The sequence below is a fragment of the Adiantum capillus-veneris genome, chromosome 18 (genome assembly GCF_014529385.1).
Source record: "Adiantum capillus-veneris isolate H3 chromosome 18, ASM1452938v2, whole genome shotgun sequence".
Taxonomy (NCBI): Eukaryota; Viridiplantae; Streptophyta; class Polypodiopsida; order Polypodiales; family Pteridaceae; genus Adiantum; species Adiantum capillus-veneris.
This window is the reverse complement of record NC_140948.1, coordinates 116282346-116300319: the sequence shown is the minus strand read 5'-3', so window position 1 is coordinate 116300319 and position 17974 is coordinate 116282346. Positions and strand designations below refer to the sequence as shown.

Here is a 17974-nt window from a genome sequence, read left to right as displayed (position 1 = left end):
AGGTCTACCTGCACTACCGGCATTCTCATAGACCGAGCATTGGAGCTAGGGAGATCTAGACGACCTCGATTGGAGAAGAGGAGCTACACAGTTTCGAAGGAGGCTACAGCAAAGGATTCAAGCCATACTCTTTCGTCGTCCAGAGTGCAGATGAAGATGGATCTCTACTCCCCTCCCATATTGTCTTCACATTGTACTGCTTAGTTTAGGATCCCACAATATTTATATTTTGTTATCCTAGTTTAATTTATTTTGTTAATCTGACTTTGTATCAGATACACCGCATTGTAACTTTCTGGTCTCATAGGTCACTTTGGCCTTTTGAAGACGTTAATATAACATTTCATTTCATTTCATCTCTCTCTCTCTCTCTCTCTCTCTCTCTCTCTCTCTCTCTCTCTCTCTCTCTCTCTCTCTCTCTCTCTCTCTCTCTCTCTCTCTCTCTCTCTCTCTCTCTCTCTCTCTCTCTCTCTCTCTGCAGAGCTCGTCCCACACTCATTCGACCACTACTGGCACTCTCATCGACCGAGCATTGGAGCTACAGAGATACAGACGACCGCGACTGAGGAGAGGAGCTACACAGCATCGACGGAGACTACAACAGAAGATTCGAGCCATACTCTCTCGACATCCAGAGTGCATATGAGGATGGATCCTCACCATTTCTTCCATCTTTGTTTCACACACTGTTACATCCAGTTTACCGGGTACCTATTGTATCAGCTGCTACACCAACGTAGTTTTAGATTGTAGTAGTAGTAGTAGTATTTTGTTCCACTTCTAGTTCTTTTCTAGTTCTTTTGTACCCAGACATGGTATTAGATTCACTATTTTGTAACTGATTGGTCTCATAGGTCATTTTGGCCTTTTGAAGACGTTAATATAACATTTCATTTCATTTCTCTCTCTCTCTCTCTCTCTCTCTCTCTCTCTCTCTCTCTCTCTCTCTCTCTCTCTCTCTCTCTCTCTCTCTCTCTCTCTCTCTCTCTCTCTCTCTCTCTCTCTCTCTCTCTCTCTCTCTCTCTCTCTCTCTCTCTCTCTTTGTGTGTGTGTGTGTGTGAGAGAGAATATTTAAAAATATTTACAAAACAGAGACCCAAAGAACAACTAGTAGCACAAGTGGGCAGGAAGGGGCAATGTGTTAGTGTGGTATCTGGATTTTGATCCCTGCCATCCACAAATTCAAGGTCAAAGCTTGCAATATAACAAATTCCATTATTGAGAAAATCATATAATTGAATGGACTCCCAAAAGTTAGAAATAAACAAGAGATTGGTAATAATCAAATAAAAATTATTGAGTGCAAGACAGAAAGCCTAGAATGACAATTATTAATCCTTAGTTAGAAACCTAACTGCAACCAAGTTCTAATCTTACACATCTAAGAAAAATTATGCATTAACTCCACAATCACTACAAAATTGTTTATACAATTCTGGAACATTACCTAAAGCTTCGAATTGGCCTTTTTCCAACCTCCACCCCTGCTCATCAGCAACTTCAAAGGGTCTAGGTGGCTGCTTGTGAGTACGAGAAGATCCTATCCAGAATCAAACACAAGCATTGATGCTCTTAAGTTCCCACAACATTTTTGCAACCTAAATGCAATCAGGTTTTCGCATACAATACAACATTTAATGCAACACAACTAACAATTCAAACTTCACAAAAACCTCTGGAAACTCAAGACAGTTCCTTTCAGAAGAGATTAAGAATGGGCCCCACAATGCAAGTTTCCCTATTCAGCACTGCCTTGCTCTCTTTCTATGCAATATTAAGCTTCTCATGCCTTCCTTTCTTCGTTCACCACGCATACTCATTGATGATCTTCCGTGTCCATACTACAAATGGCATAACTTCTTTTTGAAGCCACTAAGGCAAGCCTTTTACAGAAAACTTGCAAAGAACAACAATGTAAATGTCCATCGGCCAATGTTGACTGGACCTTTATGGCTTAGTGGTTCATGTTGCATGTTTATGAACAGGAGAGAACTCCGATGCAAACTTTGTATAGCTCCTTCAAATTCAAGCTACAAAATGCTGCCAAAATTCTTGACAGACGCATGTCATGCCTCTTCGAGTCACTTGTTGAGGCATGATTATACGAGTGCATGCCATGGTCTCTTTCTAAGAGGCACACTTCTTGTACAAGTGAGTTCTCATGTAGCACCTTGCAGCTGACTATGCAGGCCTTGTCACCATCCTTGTGGGTAACTTTTGGAGCATCGGTGTTTTTTCAAGTATTTTCAGTCCCCAAAGAAGGTTGTGACTTGTACACTGTTCAGAGTAAATAACTATGTAAAATGGTAGAGCTTTGCAAGTTAGAGCCTGCGATCTCTCTCTCTCTCTTTGTGCTACTCATGGGTCCTAGGGCTGCGTCATCACTTTTTGTGACTAACACCATGAACTAAACTGAGAGAGAAAACACTTGGAACTTCAAAGAGAACAGGAAACTAGAGACAAGACAAAATGGACGGAGTTCCCAACTCAAATGCGATGGCCCCTAAGGTAGGCGCCCCTTGTGGTACTACTTTATTTATTGATCTTCATAGATACAGTAGCCGAGGAGAACCAACTCTGCAACTAATGAATGTGCCCCCCACCACCACCACCCTGCCCGCTATCGAAAGCTGCCAAACGCGATGCAAAGACAATGCTTTCATAACTGGAACCAAAAAGCTGCCCCACATCCACATTGCCACGTCATTACGTTTTACAAAGGCCACATCAACAGTCTTGCAAAACCCGCCACAAATCCGGTCATGATACTTGTCGCATTTCACGCATCGCTGAACTCGGATCTAGGTCTACTCTTTTGGTCCACAAGATGTAGCTCGTCTCTACCTCCTCTCTTTTGGTCCGGTCAATCATGCCATTTCATCACTTTGTGGCATACCCCTCCCTTAAAAGGAAAGTAATCGCCCTCAATTACTCCTACGAAGCAGATAGAAAAGTAGGATGCAACAAACAATGTAGACATGCATTTGGCCAACACTCACAAGACAAATAACGCAAAGTATGCACTAGCACAAAGAATACATGACCAACAATCACATTCACCCCATAGGATCGCCTACTTAGCTTTGGATCAACCTTCTCCTTCCCCCTCATCTTTCTCAATCTAGCGTTGTCATGTCGTTCCAATTTCATGATGAGAAACAAGGTTTAAGGAAGCAGATTATGCATATTTGAGGTGCACATTTAGTTGTGCAGTGATGGGGCACGAAAGCAGGCTAATGTAAAAGTTAAATGTATGCCACATATGGTTTTCAAGAGCCAGTATTTGTGTTTTTGATGTTGTAAGTGGATATGCTCGAAAGTTGCCGAAGTGAGTTTATGGGTTAATAATATAGTACTCAGAATGCTCTACAAGCCCGTATTTACGGCTCGCTAATCGAAGTCCAGATGGAGAAGTTATAGCCATTTTGATATTTTCCAGGGACCATATTAGCTGTCTTTGGTCCGAACTCCAGATGCGTGCTCAAGTGATCCGACTTCTATTTTACAGAGTTCCGCGGATGATAGTGTCTGGCATGTGCTTTACAGTTCTCAAATCGGGCATTAATTGCTCAAGTTATGGCCGATACAGTTCCTTAAGCTTCCATGAGCAAGAGAAATGGGATGCAAAAACAAATAAATGTTTGTAGATTTGTGGTTAATACTTCTGTGCTTGGCACTGCCTTGGTCAGTATGTGGGCCAATTGTTGAGATTAGCAATCCTTTGGTCCATAATGATGCTAAATATGAAAGCAAAAGAATTGCTTGAGGAGCTTCATGTCTAGAATGTTCTCTCTGAAGTGTATTGATTGCGGGATATGTGTTTGGCAATGCTTTAGTTGATAAGTATGCAAAATGTGGTGCACTTCAAAAAGCAAGATAAGTTCTTTAGGATGCTTTGGTTGATATGCATGCCAAACACGAACACTTTGGGAAGCACACAAGTGCTTGAGAAACAACTTGGCCGAATATAGTCTCTTGGAGTACATTGATTGCGAGATGTTCGTTCAAAAATGCCACCGCGCATAAGGGCATGAAAGTGGTTGCCCTTTCGGGATTTAGGGGTTTCAATGTGAAATATAAACAAAATAAATCGGACTGAAAGTGCGAAGCAGAAGGTACCGGTAGGTGCGTGTCGGGGCAAGAAGCAAGAGGCACAGAGCAGCAGAGAGCTAGCGCTAGAGATCGAAGTAGGGAGAGAGAGAGAGAGCTCACGTTTTTGGGGAAAACTCAATAAGTGAGTTTTGGGTTTTTCCACTTTTATTATAAGCGACTGTAAAAAAATGTGTCCAGGTTGAATGTGAACCTGGACAAAGTATAAAAATGTACAAAAAAGGGTTTTTTAGGCCTTTAACCCAACAACCTCCCACTTAAAGGCATAAATGACGCCTTTAAGTTAACCAACTCCCACCAGCTGTATGCAATGCTCATGTTGAGCCTTAGCAAGACTCTTGGTGAGAACATCTGCAGGGTTATCCTATGTATGGATCTTAGTCAAGGTGACTAGACCATCCTCCAACACTTGTCGTATGAAGTGGTAATGCACATCTATGTGTTTGGTACGTGCATGAAACATGGCATTTTTGGCTAAGTAGACAGCACTCTAGCTATCACAACCCAACACGAGTGTATGAGCAGGTATGCCAAGTTCTTTTGCAAGTCTGCCCAACCAAATGGCCTCCTTTGAAGCCTCTGTGGCTGAAATGTACTCAGCCTTAGTAGTACTCAATGCCACAATTTTTTGCAACCTAGAACACCAAGAGATTGCACCACCAGCAATAGCAAATACATATCCACTGGTAGATTTCCTGGTATCCATGTCACCTGCCATGTCTGCATCGTAATATCCCTGCAACTTTAAGTCATTTTTGCCATGGCAAATACACTTTGATTGTGTACCTTTCAAATATCTCAGAATGCATTTGACAGCTTCCCAATGCGCTTTGCCAGGATTCGACATGTATCGACTAACAACTCTTACTGCATAAGCAATGTCGGGACGAGTGGCAACCATAGCATACATAAAAGAACCACAAGCTGATGCATAAGGGATTCCCTTCATTGCTTTCAATGCCACCTCATCCACTGGGCAATCTGCTTTGCTAAGCTTAGTGTATGGAGGTAAAGGTACCCCTAGAGACTTAGCATCAACCATATTAAATCTGTCAAGTACTTTTACAATGTACCTTTCTTGAGATAAAAACAGCAATTTCAACTTTCTATCTCTTTTAATACGCATGCCCAAAATATACTCTGCATCACCCAAATCCTTCATAGTAAATGTTGAATTTAGCTTACGTTTCAGAGCATCAAGACTAATCTTATGTCTCCCGGTAAGCAGCATGTCATCAACATAGAGAACAAGTATGATGGGACTACCATCTTCATCCCTTTTCGTATACAAACAATGATCTGCGTGGCTGCATTTAAAGCCTTGAGACAGCATAAAAGTGTCAAACTTCTTATACCACTATCGTGATGATTGTCTCAAACCATACAGAGCCCTTTTCAGTTTGCACACAAGTTCCTCACGTGTAGAAACTACAAAACCTTATGGTTGTTTCATGTATATGTCCTCTTCAATGTCAACATGCAAAAACGTTGTCTTTCCATCCATTTGATTCAATTCCAAATCAAGCACCGCAACAAGAGCAAAAAGGACACGTAAAGTCGTAAGCTTTACAACGGGGGAAAAGATTTCTTGAAAATCAATTCTTCTTTCTGTGCATATCCTTTTGCAACCAATCTTGCCTTGTACTTGGGTTTTTCATCCACGATTTTAATCTTGTACACCCATTTGTTAGGAAGAGCATTTCTCCCTTTGGGCAATGGCACAAGATCCCAAGTATCATTTCCATACAAGGATTTCATTTCCTCTTGCATTGCAAGCTCCCACTTACTGCTTGACTCACATGATTTGGCCTCTTTATGTAAGAGGTTCACCCTCATCTGTCAACATTACATGATGCAAAGAGAAATTAAATCTCTATGATTGCCTTCTCAAACGAGTTGACATGTGTACCCAATGATCTACATTCTCTGGCAACGGTTCTACATCAGAAGACAACTCATTTTCAGCTCTATCATGCTGCTGAAAATCATTTTCAGCCAATTCAGGTGGTTGTCCATCCTCATTATGAGCATCAAAATCATGTCCTACCTCTTCTGGCTCAAGGTTAACCGGCTGATTATCAATTTCACCTTGCAGTAATGCATCATGGGGCTCTTTTTCAACATCAATGGTGGCACGGAAGGCTGAAATCTTTCTGTTTTTTTGTCAATATCAGATTTTGTAGCATTCTTAAGCAATTTTGCCTCGTTGAACACTACATCTCGGCTGCGTATTACCTTTCTAAACTGATGTAACCACACTCTATTGCCCATTTCACCTTCTTCTCCATAACCTAGGAAGACTCCTTTAATGGACTTCATATCAAGCTTTGTTCCCAAGTCATTGCGTACATGAACAAAAGCTTCGCAGCCAAATACTCTAAAATGATCATAAGAGGCAAGTTTGTCAGACCAAACCTCCTATAGAATGTCATTTTTCAGCATACTATTAGGAGAGTGATTGTAAATATGAATTGCAGTTCTCAATGCCTCCCCCCCAAAACTCTTGGGAAAGATTAGCGGGGGACAACATGCAACGCACTCTCTCGCATAAAGTACCATTATACCTCTCAGCCACACCATGAGAAGACGGATTATAAGGGGCTGTCAACTCCCTTTTAATCCCATTTTCATCACAAAAACGCTGAAATTCAACAGATACATACTCTCCTCCATTATCGAATCTGAGACATTTAATCTTAGCACTCTTTTGAGTAGTAACAAAAGCATGAAACTTCTTAAAAGCATTAAAAGTCTCACTCTTACTTTTCAACAAATGTACCCATCCTTTCCAAGTACAGTCATCAATGAATGTAACAAAATACAATGCACCACCAAAAGACTTAACAGGCATAGTGCATACATCGGAGTGAATCAGTTCAAGAGGATTAGCTTTGCGAGAGACACCAAAGTAATAAGAGGATTTCTTTTGCTTTCCATAAAGACAATCATTACAAAAATCAAAGTTTTTGCCTTTTACATCAACCCTCTTCAGAGAGCAAAGCACATCAATACCCTTTTGGCTCATATGGCCAAGTCTCTTATGCCACAATTCCGTGTGTGAAGCAACTTCAGTAACAGCAAGAAACTTATGTGAACTTGGACAAAGTATAAAAACGTACAAAAAGGGGTTATTTAGACCTTTAACCCAACACGGGCCAAGGTTGGGACCATTCAAGATTGGCCAGATTTGAAGAGATTCACAAGGTTCGGAGCTTTTTGGGTTTGTGTTCTTACAATCAGCAGCTCATTCGAAAATTTTCGGAGATTGCTTCTCCTTTATATGTTTTGACGCAAAAAGGGGTTCCTTTTACATGGGGACCATCTGAGATTGCAGCCATCAAGACTCTCAAAAAGAAGTTGGCAGCTGATGCAGTGTTGGTTTTGTCAGACTTGCAAAAACCATTTGAGGTATATTGTGATGCCTGTGGTCGCAATTTGAGAGCGGTCTTAATGCGACAAGGCCATGTTATAACTTATAGCTTATAAGAGCATACTGTTTTCACAACCAGAACGGATTGCACAGATTTATGAGAAAGAGCTTTTGGCAGTCATCCATGCTCTTATCCAATGGCGACACTTTTTGGAACTGATTTCACAGTGTTCACTGATCATCAGAGTTTGCAATACTTCTTGTCCAAGAAACAGCTTTCGGACAAGCAAATGCAGTGGACAAACATTTTGTCACAATTTCATTTTCAGAATGTCCATGTTCAGGCACAGAAAAATGTAGTGGCAAACGCATTGTCTCACAAGCCACTGCTTTTGGCTATTTCGGTGAGTCATCACCACAGCTTCGAGGGTATGGTAGACAAGTATGCCATAGATCCAAATTTTGCAAACATCTTTGACCAATTACAGAGTGGGGAAGTGGTTGCAGGTTATTCCCTCAAGGCTATTTGATGTGGAAAAATATGTTATGTGTTACACAAGCATTGCAGAATAAGGTTTTGACAGAGTGCCACTGTCCACCTTTTTTGGGCCATTGCAGTATAGAAACTGAAACCGGCCTGTTCAATCCAAAAAGGGCGGTAGACTTTACTTTAAACCTTGATTTAGCTTTCACCCATTATTAGTCGTCTATTTTACCTGTACTTTCAAGACACATCAAAGGGGAGAGGGATACAGGCTGCTAGATTGCACCTGTATGAGTAGACGGACACCAGATTGGCCCCTAACTTAGGCGCCCCTTTCGGTATTTCTTTATTATTCAAAAGAGGGAATAAACGCTGTGGTTCCTACAAGCTGCCCCGCACAAACTCGGCTGAATTTCCACTGTTCCAGCCCGATTTCGGCAGCATAACTGTACTAGAACCCTTCACGGTCAGTATTCCCACGCATTGACTGACTTTCCCGACGCATACGGGCACTTTGCAAAACCTGGCGAGAATCTGCAGCACGCTGAATTCTCTGTTTTCAGCCCTGAAAATGCGCCAGATCACCTGTACAGCGGTCCCCTTGCGTCCCCAAACCTCCTGGGGGTATTAGGGTCCGTTTAGGGCCAAAACCCTAAACCTGCAAAAATACACAGCAGGCTGTAATTCACTGTTTCGGGCTCCGTTTCGCGTGCCGGTCGCATCCGTAGCAAGCCCTCGAGCTCCCGCACCTGTAGGGCTACTTGCCCTTTGAATCGGACGAGATTTCTGGCGTGAAACCTCTCCGAATTCACCTGTACCTGCGGGGGGATTAGCCGCTAGCTAATCCAGTACCTGTGCAAGAGGCTCTTGCCTCGGCAATCGCGCATGAACCCACACAACTGTACATTGGTCAAATGAAGAGCCCACTAGAGGGGCATAACATACTGCCAAAGGGGAGAGAGAGGGCAGTGCGTAGTGTGCAAGGCATCACTCCTGGCACCGCACTGTGCATAAGAGGGAAAGCAAGCACTCCATAGCTCTTAACCTGTGATAGAGACTTGCAAAATGAGCCTCCCAGCTATAAATCACGTTTTTGCCTTCTCTATAAGTAGTAAACTGGCCTCAGAGTGCCAAGTGTTACTCATTTGTGCATTTTCCCGCTTTAGACCCTCGGGTCTAAAAATATCTCACCTGCAGCCTCTGTTGGCTTGGCCACAGAGTAACAAAATGATCCCCATGTCAAACTGCACGTAATGACGCGAAGACATTTTCAGGTCCCAAAATAGCAGTTCCCTAAATTTTAGGAGATGCTGCCATTGTATCTTTCTAGGTCATCCGACTGCTCTTTGTACACTGCGGCCACATCCAGAACTGAAATGTAGCCTCTGTAGCAAAGGATTCCACTTTGGCTAGTCAATGACCCCACTTGGCTAACCATAGTCCTTGTCCAACCTTAGTGCTCTCTTGCCCTCAGCCTGGACTCCCGCTGGACAATTCCACACTAGCTATGCAATGCAGGGCAGTTAGATTTCCCGAGGGGTGTTTCCAAAAAGTGAAAGTAAATAGATAATAAGAAAGAAATCAACAAAAAGGATAGATAGTAGTCACATGCTAGTGACATACCCCCCTCTTGAAATCTCAAACGTCCTCGTTTGCATCTATGTCGTACATGCTTACTGTCAACACTGATGTATTCAACACCTGTCGACACATATACGACACATACATGCTCATTGTCAACCCTGGTGTATTCAACACCTCGTCGACTCATGTATTGCCTGCGTGTGAACCCTGTCCCAATGACATAGTGGTAGCTGCACACTCTGCCATTGCTTTGAGTCACTAACTTTCCAATGACAAAATGGTAGCTGCACATTTTGCCACTGTCTTATAGTACACGTTGGATCCCGTAACACTTTCGAGCATACCCAAACCGACAGTTTAAGAATGCAGTTACACATGTACTCTTCAATAGAAGCAATCACTGTATCCTTGACAAACTGACAAGAAATACTCACTTCTATAGCACTAACCAAACTTTTGGACATTCCATAAGAGCAATTGCCAAACTGACAATCTGTACAGCTCTAACATTCATGTAACAGGTATTTCATTTGAGCTCACTTTAAATACCATGTACATCATTTGTTTCAGAAGCCATTGTCACACTGACAATCCATTTAGCTTTGAAACTCAAGGGGTCAAGGTAGGTTGCAAATCGAAGGCTTCCAGGTAAAGTGATAACACAGTTGGTGACTCTGCAAGTTCACCTTCTTCCATCCACTTAGCATCCATTGGTGGATAGTTTCTGAACTTTACCAAGTAACGCCTAGCAACCTTGCCTTTCACTTTCCTTTCTTTGTGTGCCAAAATCTGTTCACGGACCAAGATCTCGTCAAGTTCCTCGACTTCCGGCTGATCTTCAGCTGGCATATCTTCTGGCACATCACCCACATAGGGTCTGAGAAGACTCACATGAAACGCATTGTGAATCTTCCAACTGTCAGGCAATTTCAGCCTATATGCAACATCACTGATTATGTCGCATACTTGAAAAGGCCCATAGTAACGCATGCTGAGCTTTGGAAAGAGTCTTTCCTTGCCCTTCATCTTCTTTAACCTTGCCTTTTCAAAGCGTAAAAGCACCCAATCACCAAGTGAATATACCACTTCACGACGGTGACGATCAGCTGCTTTCTTTTGCTTTGCCTGAGTCCTTTCTAAGGCCACTTTGACCTTCTTGTACATTTCATCCATGTCCTGAACATACTTATCTGCTTCAAATATCTTGTCCTTTGTATGCAGTATGGGAGGAACTTTCTTGCCACCTTCAACTATCTCAAAGGGTGCCTTGCCAGTTGATGAATGCACTGTATTATTGTATGCATACTCCACCAATGGCAAATACTGCTCCCACTTTCCTTTATGCTCTGACACATAGCACTTGAGCAGATCTAGGACAGTAGAATTTGCCTCTTCCGACTGCCCATCTGTTTGAGGATGAAATGACGAAGAGAATTTGAGCGTGGTGCCCATATTCTCAAACAAACCTCTCCAGAACAAACTTGTCATGCGTGGATCACGGTCGCTAACAATCGACTGTGGCATGCCATGATACTTGAAAATATTGCTCATAAACAAGCGTGCCATCTGATCTGGCTTTATCTTCTTCCTGACAGGAATAAAATGAGCCTGTTTGCTGAATCTGCAAATAATGGTCCAAATACCATCATTTCCTGTCTGCGTTCTTGGAAGATCAAAGATAAAATCCATAGCAATACTTTCCCATGGTTTATCTGGAATAGGTAGTGGTTGCAATAACCCTGGTGCCTTTTGCCTGTCAAACTTGACCTTTTGGCATATTAGGCATTCTCGCACAAAGGCATCCACATCCCTTCTCAATGTAGGCCAATAGAAGAATGTCTCAACCGCTTTCACTGTAGCATCGATACCACGATGCCCTGCATACGGTGGGACATGACTCTCTTCCATAACTTTGCGTCGCAATGGCTTTGTGACACACAATCTGCCATGCATCATCATGAACCCGTCTTTAAGAAGATAGTGTTCATGACGTTGTCCATCCATTAGCTGCTCGAAGACCCTTGCAAAATCTTCATCATTTGCATACTGTTCTCTCATATCATCAAGTTCATGATGATAAGGAATCGACACAGCTGAAATTTGTGGCTTCCTTGACAAGGCATCAGCCACAACATTCTTCTTGCCTTCCACATGCACAATCTGAAAATGGAACATGGACAAGATATTTGCCCATCGCATATGCTTCTCAGATAACTTTGTCTGTGTCAAGAAGTATCGCAAGGTCTGATGGTCCGTTTGGACAACAAAGTCTGCACCTAGCAGGTAGTGTTTCCAACTTAAGAGCGCATGAATCACAGCCAGTAACTCTTTCTCATAGACCTGCATGGTCATCTCTGGCCCTTGCAAAATTCTGCTCTCATAGGCTACTACCCTGCCATCTTGCATTAGCACAGCACCAATGCTACTACCGCAGGCATCACACTGGACAACAAATGACTTCCTAAGATCTGGCAACACAATGACTGGATCTGAAGTCATCTTTTCCTTTAAGAGATTAAAAGCTGAAATCTCTTTCTGTGTCCATCTAAAGGTGACTGCCTTCTTTTGAAGAGCATGTAAAGGTGAAGCAATCTCAGCGAAATTTCGGATAAACCTTCTGTAATAGGAGCATAGTCCCAAAAAGCTTCGGACATCATGCACCGTCTTCAAATTTGGCCATGACTTGATCGCTTCGACTTTTGCAGGATCCATTCTGACACCGTCCTTTGAGACAATGTGTCCCAGAAAGTGAATCTCTTCCAGAAAAAACTCACTTTTCTTTGCATTGATGAGCAACCTATGACTGCGTAGCTCTTTGAACACAATGGCCAAGTGATGCCTATGCTCCTCTTCATTCTTTGAATAGACTATCATGTCATCAAAGAAGGTACCAACAAACTGCTGGTGTGGACGGAAAATTCTGTCCATCATCCTATTAAACGTAGCAGGAGCATTTGTGAGACCAAAGGGCATCACTAAAAATTCGTAAAGGCCAAACGTTGTTCTAAAAGCAGTCTTGTGCACATCCTCTGATCTAATGCGGATCTGATGATACCCACTCTTTAGATCTATCCTGCTAAACATAGCTGCTCCTTCTAATTTGTCCATAATATCATCAATTCTAGGTATAGGGAACCTATTCTTGATGGTATTCTTGTTCAGTGCACGGTAGTCGATGCACATACGCCATGAGCCATCCTTTTTTTGCACCAACAATACTGGAGAACAAAATGGAGATGAACTGGGCTGAATCAGCCCTTTTTCTAACAGCTCCTGTACTTGGCCCATTATCTCTTTCTGCTGAGCCGCACTAACCCTGTACGGAGGCTTATTTGGTGGGCTACAGCCTGGCACCAAATCTATCGCATGGTCCTCGGGTCTCTCTGGCGGTAATTGAGACGGTAATGAATCGGAAAAACAGTCACTATACTGTTGTAAAAACATTGACCTTTCTTTATCTAGCACAGATAAATTTGATTCATCACAATCTGACACTTCACGTGCAAAAACCAAGTACGCAGAAAGATGCTTTTTCATTACAGAAGTAATAGCAGAAGCTGATACAGTAGGAATAGACTCCCCTTTAAGCTTTACATCCAGAATATGAGTCTTTCCCCTGCTCTGTACAGTGATCTTTTTGTTGTAGGCATCCATGATTCCCTGTACACGAAACAACCAAGGAATACCTAACAACACATCACATCCGTCCAGTGGCATGATGTAAAATTCTTCAACATCTACATAGGACTGGATATGTAGACGCAACTTTCCAATGATGGGTGTCACAGCCTCTGTATGGCCAGGACATGCCAAACCTGCCTCTGCTGTATACCCCATCTCTTCAGGTCTGATTCCCAACTTTGAAGCCAATGCTGGGGAAATGAAGTTGGCTTTGGCACCTGGATCAAAGAAGATAAGCACTGTTTGATCCCTAACCTTTCCCCATGCTCTGCAAAGCTCACTTGCATCTGAATTTGGCTTGTCGCCCACCATATCTGGCACTAGACCAGCCATGGGCTTCTTTCCTTTCTTGTCTTCCTTGTCTTCAGAATCAGCTGGCCTTTTCTTTGTAGGACAGTTGTAAGCAATGTGGCCAGGCTGCTCACATATAAAGCATTTGTTCTCTGTCCTCAGGACCTTCTTTTGCTCTTCTGACTTGCGAGGAAAACGTCTTTTCCATTTCTTTGCTGGTCCTTTTTCTGATTCAGCCGTAGCTTTGTCTTTCCCTGCGTTGGCTGACTCCTGAGTCCCTTTAGGAGCCTCATTGGGAACGTGCTTCTTGGCTGAATTTTTCTTGCCTGATCCTGCCTTGACGCCAGTGTTAAATTCACAATCTTCTCCCTTGAGCAAACCATTGCCAGTGTTTGCTACCTCGATGAGCTGCGTCAAAGTAGTGACTTTTGTCTTCGTGCAGTATTTTCTCAATCCTTTGGGTAGGCCACAACAGTATTTTTCAATCTGTTCTGTCAATGGCACAAACCTATAGGAAGTTACTGGAAGTAGAGCTTTCCAAAACTTCCGATTGTAATCATCCAGATTTCTGCAAGTGGCAGCATTTAGCTGGTGCCATTCTGTCATGACATCTGCTTCAAAGTCATCAGATAACCATGCTGCTGCAAAAATCTGCTTGAAGTAAATCCATGTGGACGGAGCTTGCCCTTGAAGCAATAAAGTTGTCCACCATTGTCCCGCATTCCCTGTCAAGAAAGTGGCTGCCTTGCGGACCTTTGAAGCCTCTGTAAAGTTTCCCCCTGCATAGGCCTTGTCAAACTGCTGGAGGAATGAAAGAGCCTTCTTCCTGTCATCAAACCCTGTAAAGGTCGTGAATGACACACCTTTGCCACCTTCTTTGTACGGAGTTGGCCTCTCCAGCGGCGTTAAATTGTCATATGGAAGTGACTGAAACATGGGAACACTATTAAGGTTCATCTGTGTTCCTTGGCCGCTATTAACTTGACCTGGAAATGCCATATTTGGCTGCTGATTTGTAATTCCAGCCATACCAAAATTTGCTTGTGGCATCCCAAATTGTCCCTGAGTGCTTTGAAACCCTGGTTGCATACCCATGACACTGTACATGGGGTTAGGCATCATCGTTTGAGCACCCGCAAACACTGTTCCTGGCGTATAAAACTGATTTCCAGGTGCATGACCAGCCATGCTTTGGAATACGGATCCACCTCCAAAATAGCCAGGGTGTACTGAAGGTGGTGGGAAGACCTGTTGCATAGCCTGTAAGTTGCTTCCCTGCCCATTAGAACCAGCTATAGGCTGTTGAAAGGTGGCGGGCTGAACTGGTACAGCTTGAAAAACTGGCATCTCAGCCACCTGTTCTTGCACCTTAGGCACAGGTTGTGGAGACTGCATGTTCTCCGTCAAGTGTACAGGTGTTTCCATTGACTGTGCGGTATGAATCACCTGTGCTCGAGCCTTAACAGGCTTTTGAATATGATCCAGTGACCCAACTTGCTGAGACGGAACAGGAGGTTGCAGAAAGGCTAAAAACCTTGGGTTCTGCATTACTTGTGTGAACATAGCCACAGCAGTAGCCAACTGGGTCCTGAATATATCATCATCAGTCTGTGGTGGTCTTGACGACTCACCCACTTCATGTGTCTGTTAACCCTGTGAAGAGGAAACCTCTTCAGTCACATCATCTGGTCTGTCAGCCATAATTGCAATTCCCTGTGTCTAGTTAATGATCCCCTCTGTCTTCAAGCCCAAAACTGACCAAGGCTCACTTCTATGGGAAAAAGTGATTTAATCCCGTCGATGGAACCATGAAACCGGCCTGTTCAATCCAAAAAGGGCGGTAGACTTTACTTTAAACCTTGATTTAGCTTTCACCCATTATTAGTCGTCTATTTTACCTGTACTTTCAAGACACATCAAAGGGGAGAGGGATACAGGCTGCTAGATTGCACCTGTATGAGTAGACGGACACCAGATTGGCCCCTAACTTAGGCGCCCCTTTCGGTATTTCTTTATTATTCAAAAGAGGGAATAAACGCTGTGGTTCCTACAAGCTGCCCCGCACAAACTCGGCTGAATTTCCACTGTTCCAGCCCGATTTCGGCAGCATAACTGTACTAGAACCCTTCACGGTCAGTATTCCCACGCATTGACTGACTTTCCCGACGCATACGGGCACTTTGCAAAACCTGGCGAGAATCTGCAGCACGCTGAATTCTCTGTTTTCAGCCCTGAAAATGCGCCAGATCACCTGTACAGCGGTCCCCTTGCGTCCCCAAACCTCCTGGGGGTATTAGGGTCCGTTTAGGGCCAAAACCCTAAACCTGCAAAAATACACAGCAGGCTGTAATTCACTGTTTCGGGCTCCGTTTCGCGTGCCGGTCGCATCCGTAGCAAGCCCTCGAGCTCCCGCACCTGTAGGGCTACTTGCCCTTTGAATCGGACGAGATTTCTGGCGTGAAACCTCTCCGAATTCACCTGTACCTGCGGGGGGATTAGCCGCTAGCTAATCCAGTACCTGTGCAAGAGGCTCTTGCCTCGGCAATCGCGCATGAACCCACACAACTGTACATTGGTCAAATGAAGAGCCCACTAGAGGGGCATAACATACTGCCAAAGGGGAGAGAGAGGGCAGTGCGTAGTGTGCAAGGCATCACTCCTGGCACCGCACTGTGCATAAGAGGGAAAGCAAGCACTCCATAGCTCTTAACCTGTGATAGAGACTTGCAAAATGAGCCTCCCAGCTATAAATCACGTTTTTGCCTTCTCTATAAGTAGTAAACTGGCCTCAGAGTGCCAAGTGTTACTCATTTGTGCATTTTCCCGCTTTAGACCCTCGGGTCTAAAAATATCTCACCTGCAGCCTCTGTTGGCTTGGCCACAGAGTAACAAAATGATCCCCATGTCAAACTGCACGTAATGACGCGAAGACATTTTCAGGTCCCAAAATAGCAGTTCCCTAAATTTTAGGAGATGCTGCCATTGTATCTTTCTAGGTCATCCGACTGCTCTTTGTACACTGCGGCCACATCCAGAACTGAAATGTAGCCTCTGTAGCAAAGGATTCCACTTTGGCTAGTCAATGACCCCACTTGGCTAACCATAGTCCTTGTCCAACCTTAGTGCTCTCTTGCCCTCAGCCTGGACTCCCGCTGGACAATTCCACACTAGCTATGCAATGCAGGGCAGTTAGATTTCCCGAGGGGTGTTTCCAAAAAGTGAAAGTAAATAGATAATAAGAAAGAAATCAACAAAAAGGATAGATAGTAGTCACATGCTAGTGACAGAAACCACATTGAAAGGTGTGGAACGGTTCTTCTATTGGCCGAGGCTCAAAAATGATGTGGACGAGTTTGTCTGTAGTTGGTATGCCAACAGTCAAGTTTGACAAGCATAAAGCACCGAGTCTTCTGCAACCTTTACCTATACCGAGAAATCGTGGGAAAGTATAGCAATGGAGTTCATTTTTTATCTTCCCAAGACTCAGAGTGGGCATGATGGCATTTGGACAGTCATCAACAGATTTAGCAAACAAGCTCATTTTGTTCCGATCAAGAAGACAGTTAAACCTGATCATTTGGCTAAGCTGTTTGTCTCACAGATCTTTTGTCTACATGGTATGTCTGAGTCTATAGTTTCAGATAGAGATCCCCATTCTACCAGTTTGTTTTAGAGGGAAATCTCGGAGAATATTGGTACATGCTTCCAATTCTCGTCCTCTTTCCTCCCACAGGCGGATGCGCAATCGAAGATAGCGAACTCAGTGGTTTTGGACTTGTTAAATTCATATATATATATGATCATAAAGCTCAGTGGGAGAAGTATTTGCCTTCGGTGGAGTTTGCCTACAACAACATAGTATTAAGTACATACATCTACGGGGAAGGCGCCATTTGAGATAATTGAGGGTGCTAAGAAGGTTCCACCTATTTTAAGCACCAAGGATAAGATTTTTGAAGCACATCAGTACATTCACGATTTGGACATTGCTTTTGCTAAGGTGAGTGAGGCTGTCGAGAAGTCTCAAGCATGGCATAGCAAGGCAACAGACAAGTATCGACGTGACTTGCAACCGAAGGAGAATGATTGGGTGCTTTTACAGTTTGAGAAGGCACACCCACGAAAACGGAAGGGTAAGGAGCGACCTTTTCCAAAGTTGAGTATGTGATACTATGGCCCTTTCCAGATTCAGCAGAAGATAAATGAAGTATCCTTCATACTAAAGTTACTAGATACTTGGAAGATTCACAATGCATTCCATGTGAGTCTCTTGAGACCTTTCAAAGGTGAGGTGCTAGTGGACAAGGAGCCAGAGGAGCAACCTGAGGTGGAAGAAACAGAGGAGATTCTCATTCCAGAACAGATATTGGCTCACAAGGAAAGGAAAGTGGAAGGTAAGCTAATATGTCGGTATTTAGTCTAGTTTAGGAACTATCCGGCCTTGGATGTGAAAT

General features: G+C 43.5%; 1 protein-coding gene across 4 annotated transcripts in view; it reads right to left on the bottom strand.

The window, feature by feature from the left end:
* LOC147436259 (HIT-type Zinc finger family protein) overlaps positions 1-17974 on the bottom strand; it is a 91049-nt gene that overhangs the window by 19070 nt on the left and 54005 nt on the right. For all 4 annotated transcript variants that reach the window (XR_015185175.1, XR_015185176.1, XM_086489185.1 and 1 more), the window contains exon 4: positions 1448-1540. Coding sequence is in view for 2 of the 4 variants with exons in the window: in XM_086489185.1 (XP_086345311.1) it covers positions 1448-1540 (93 nt within the window). In the remaining 2 variants the exon portion in view is untranslated. The remainder of the gene's footprint in view (positions 1-1447; positions 1541-17974) is intronic.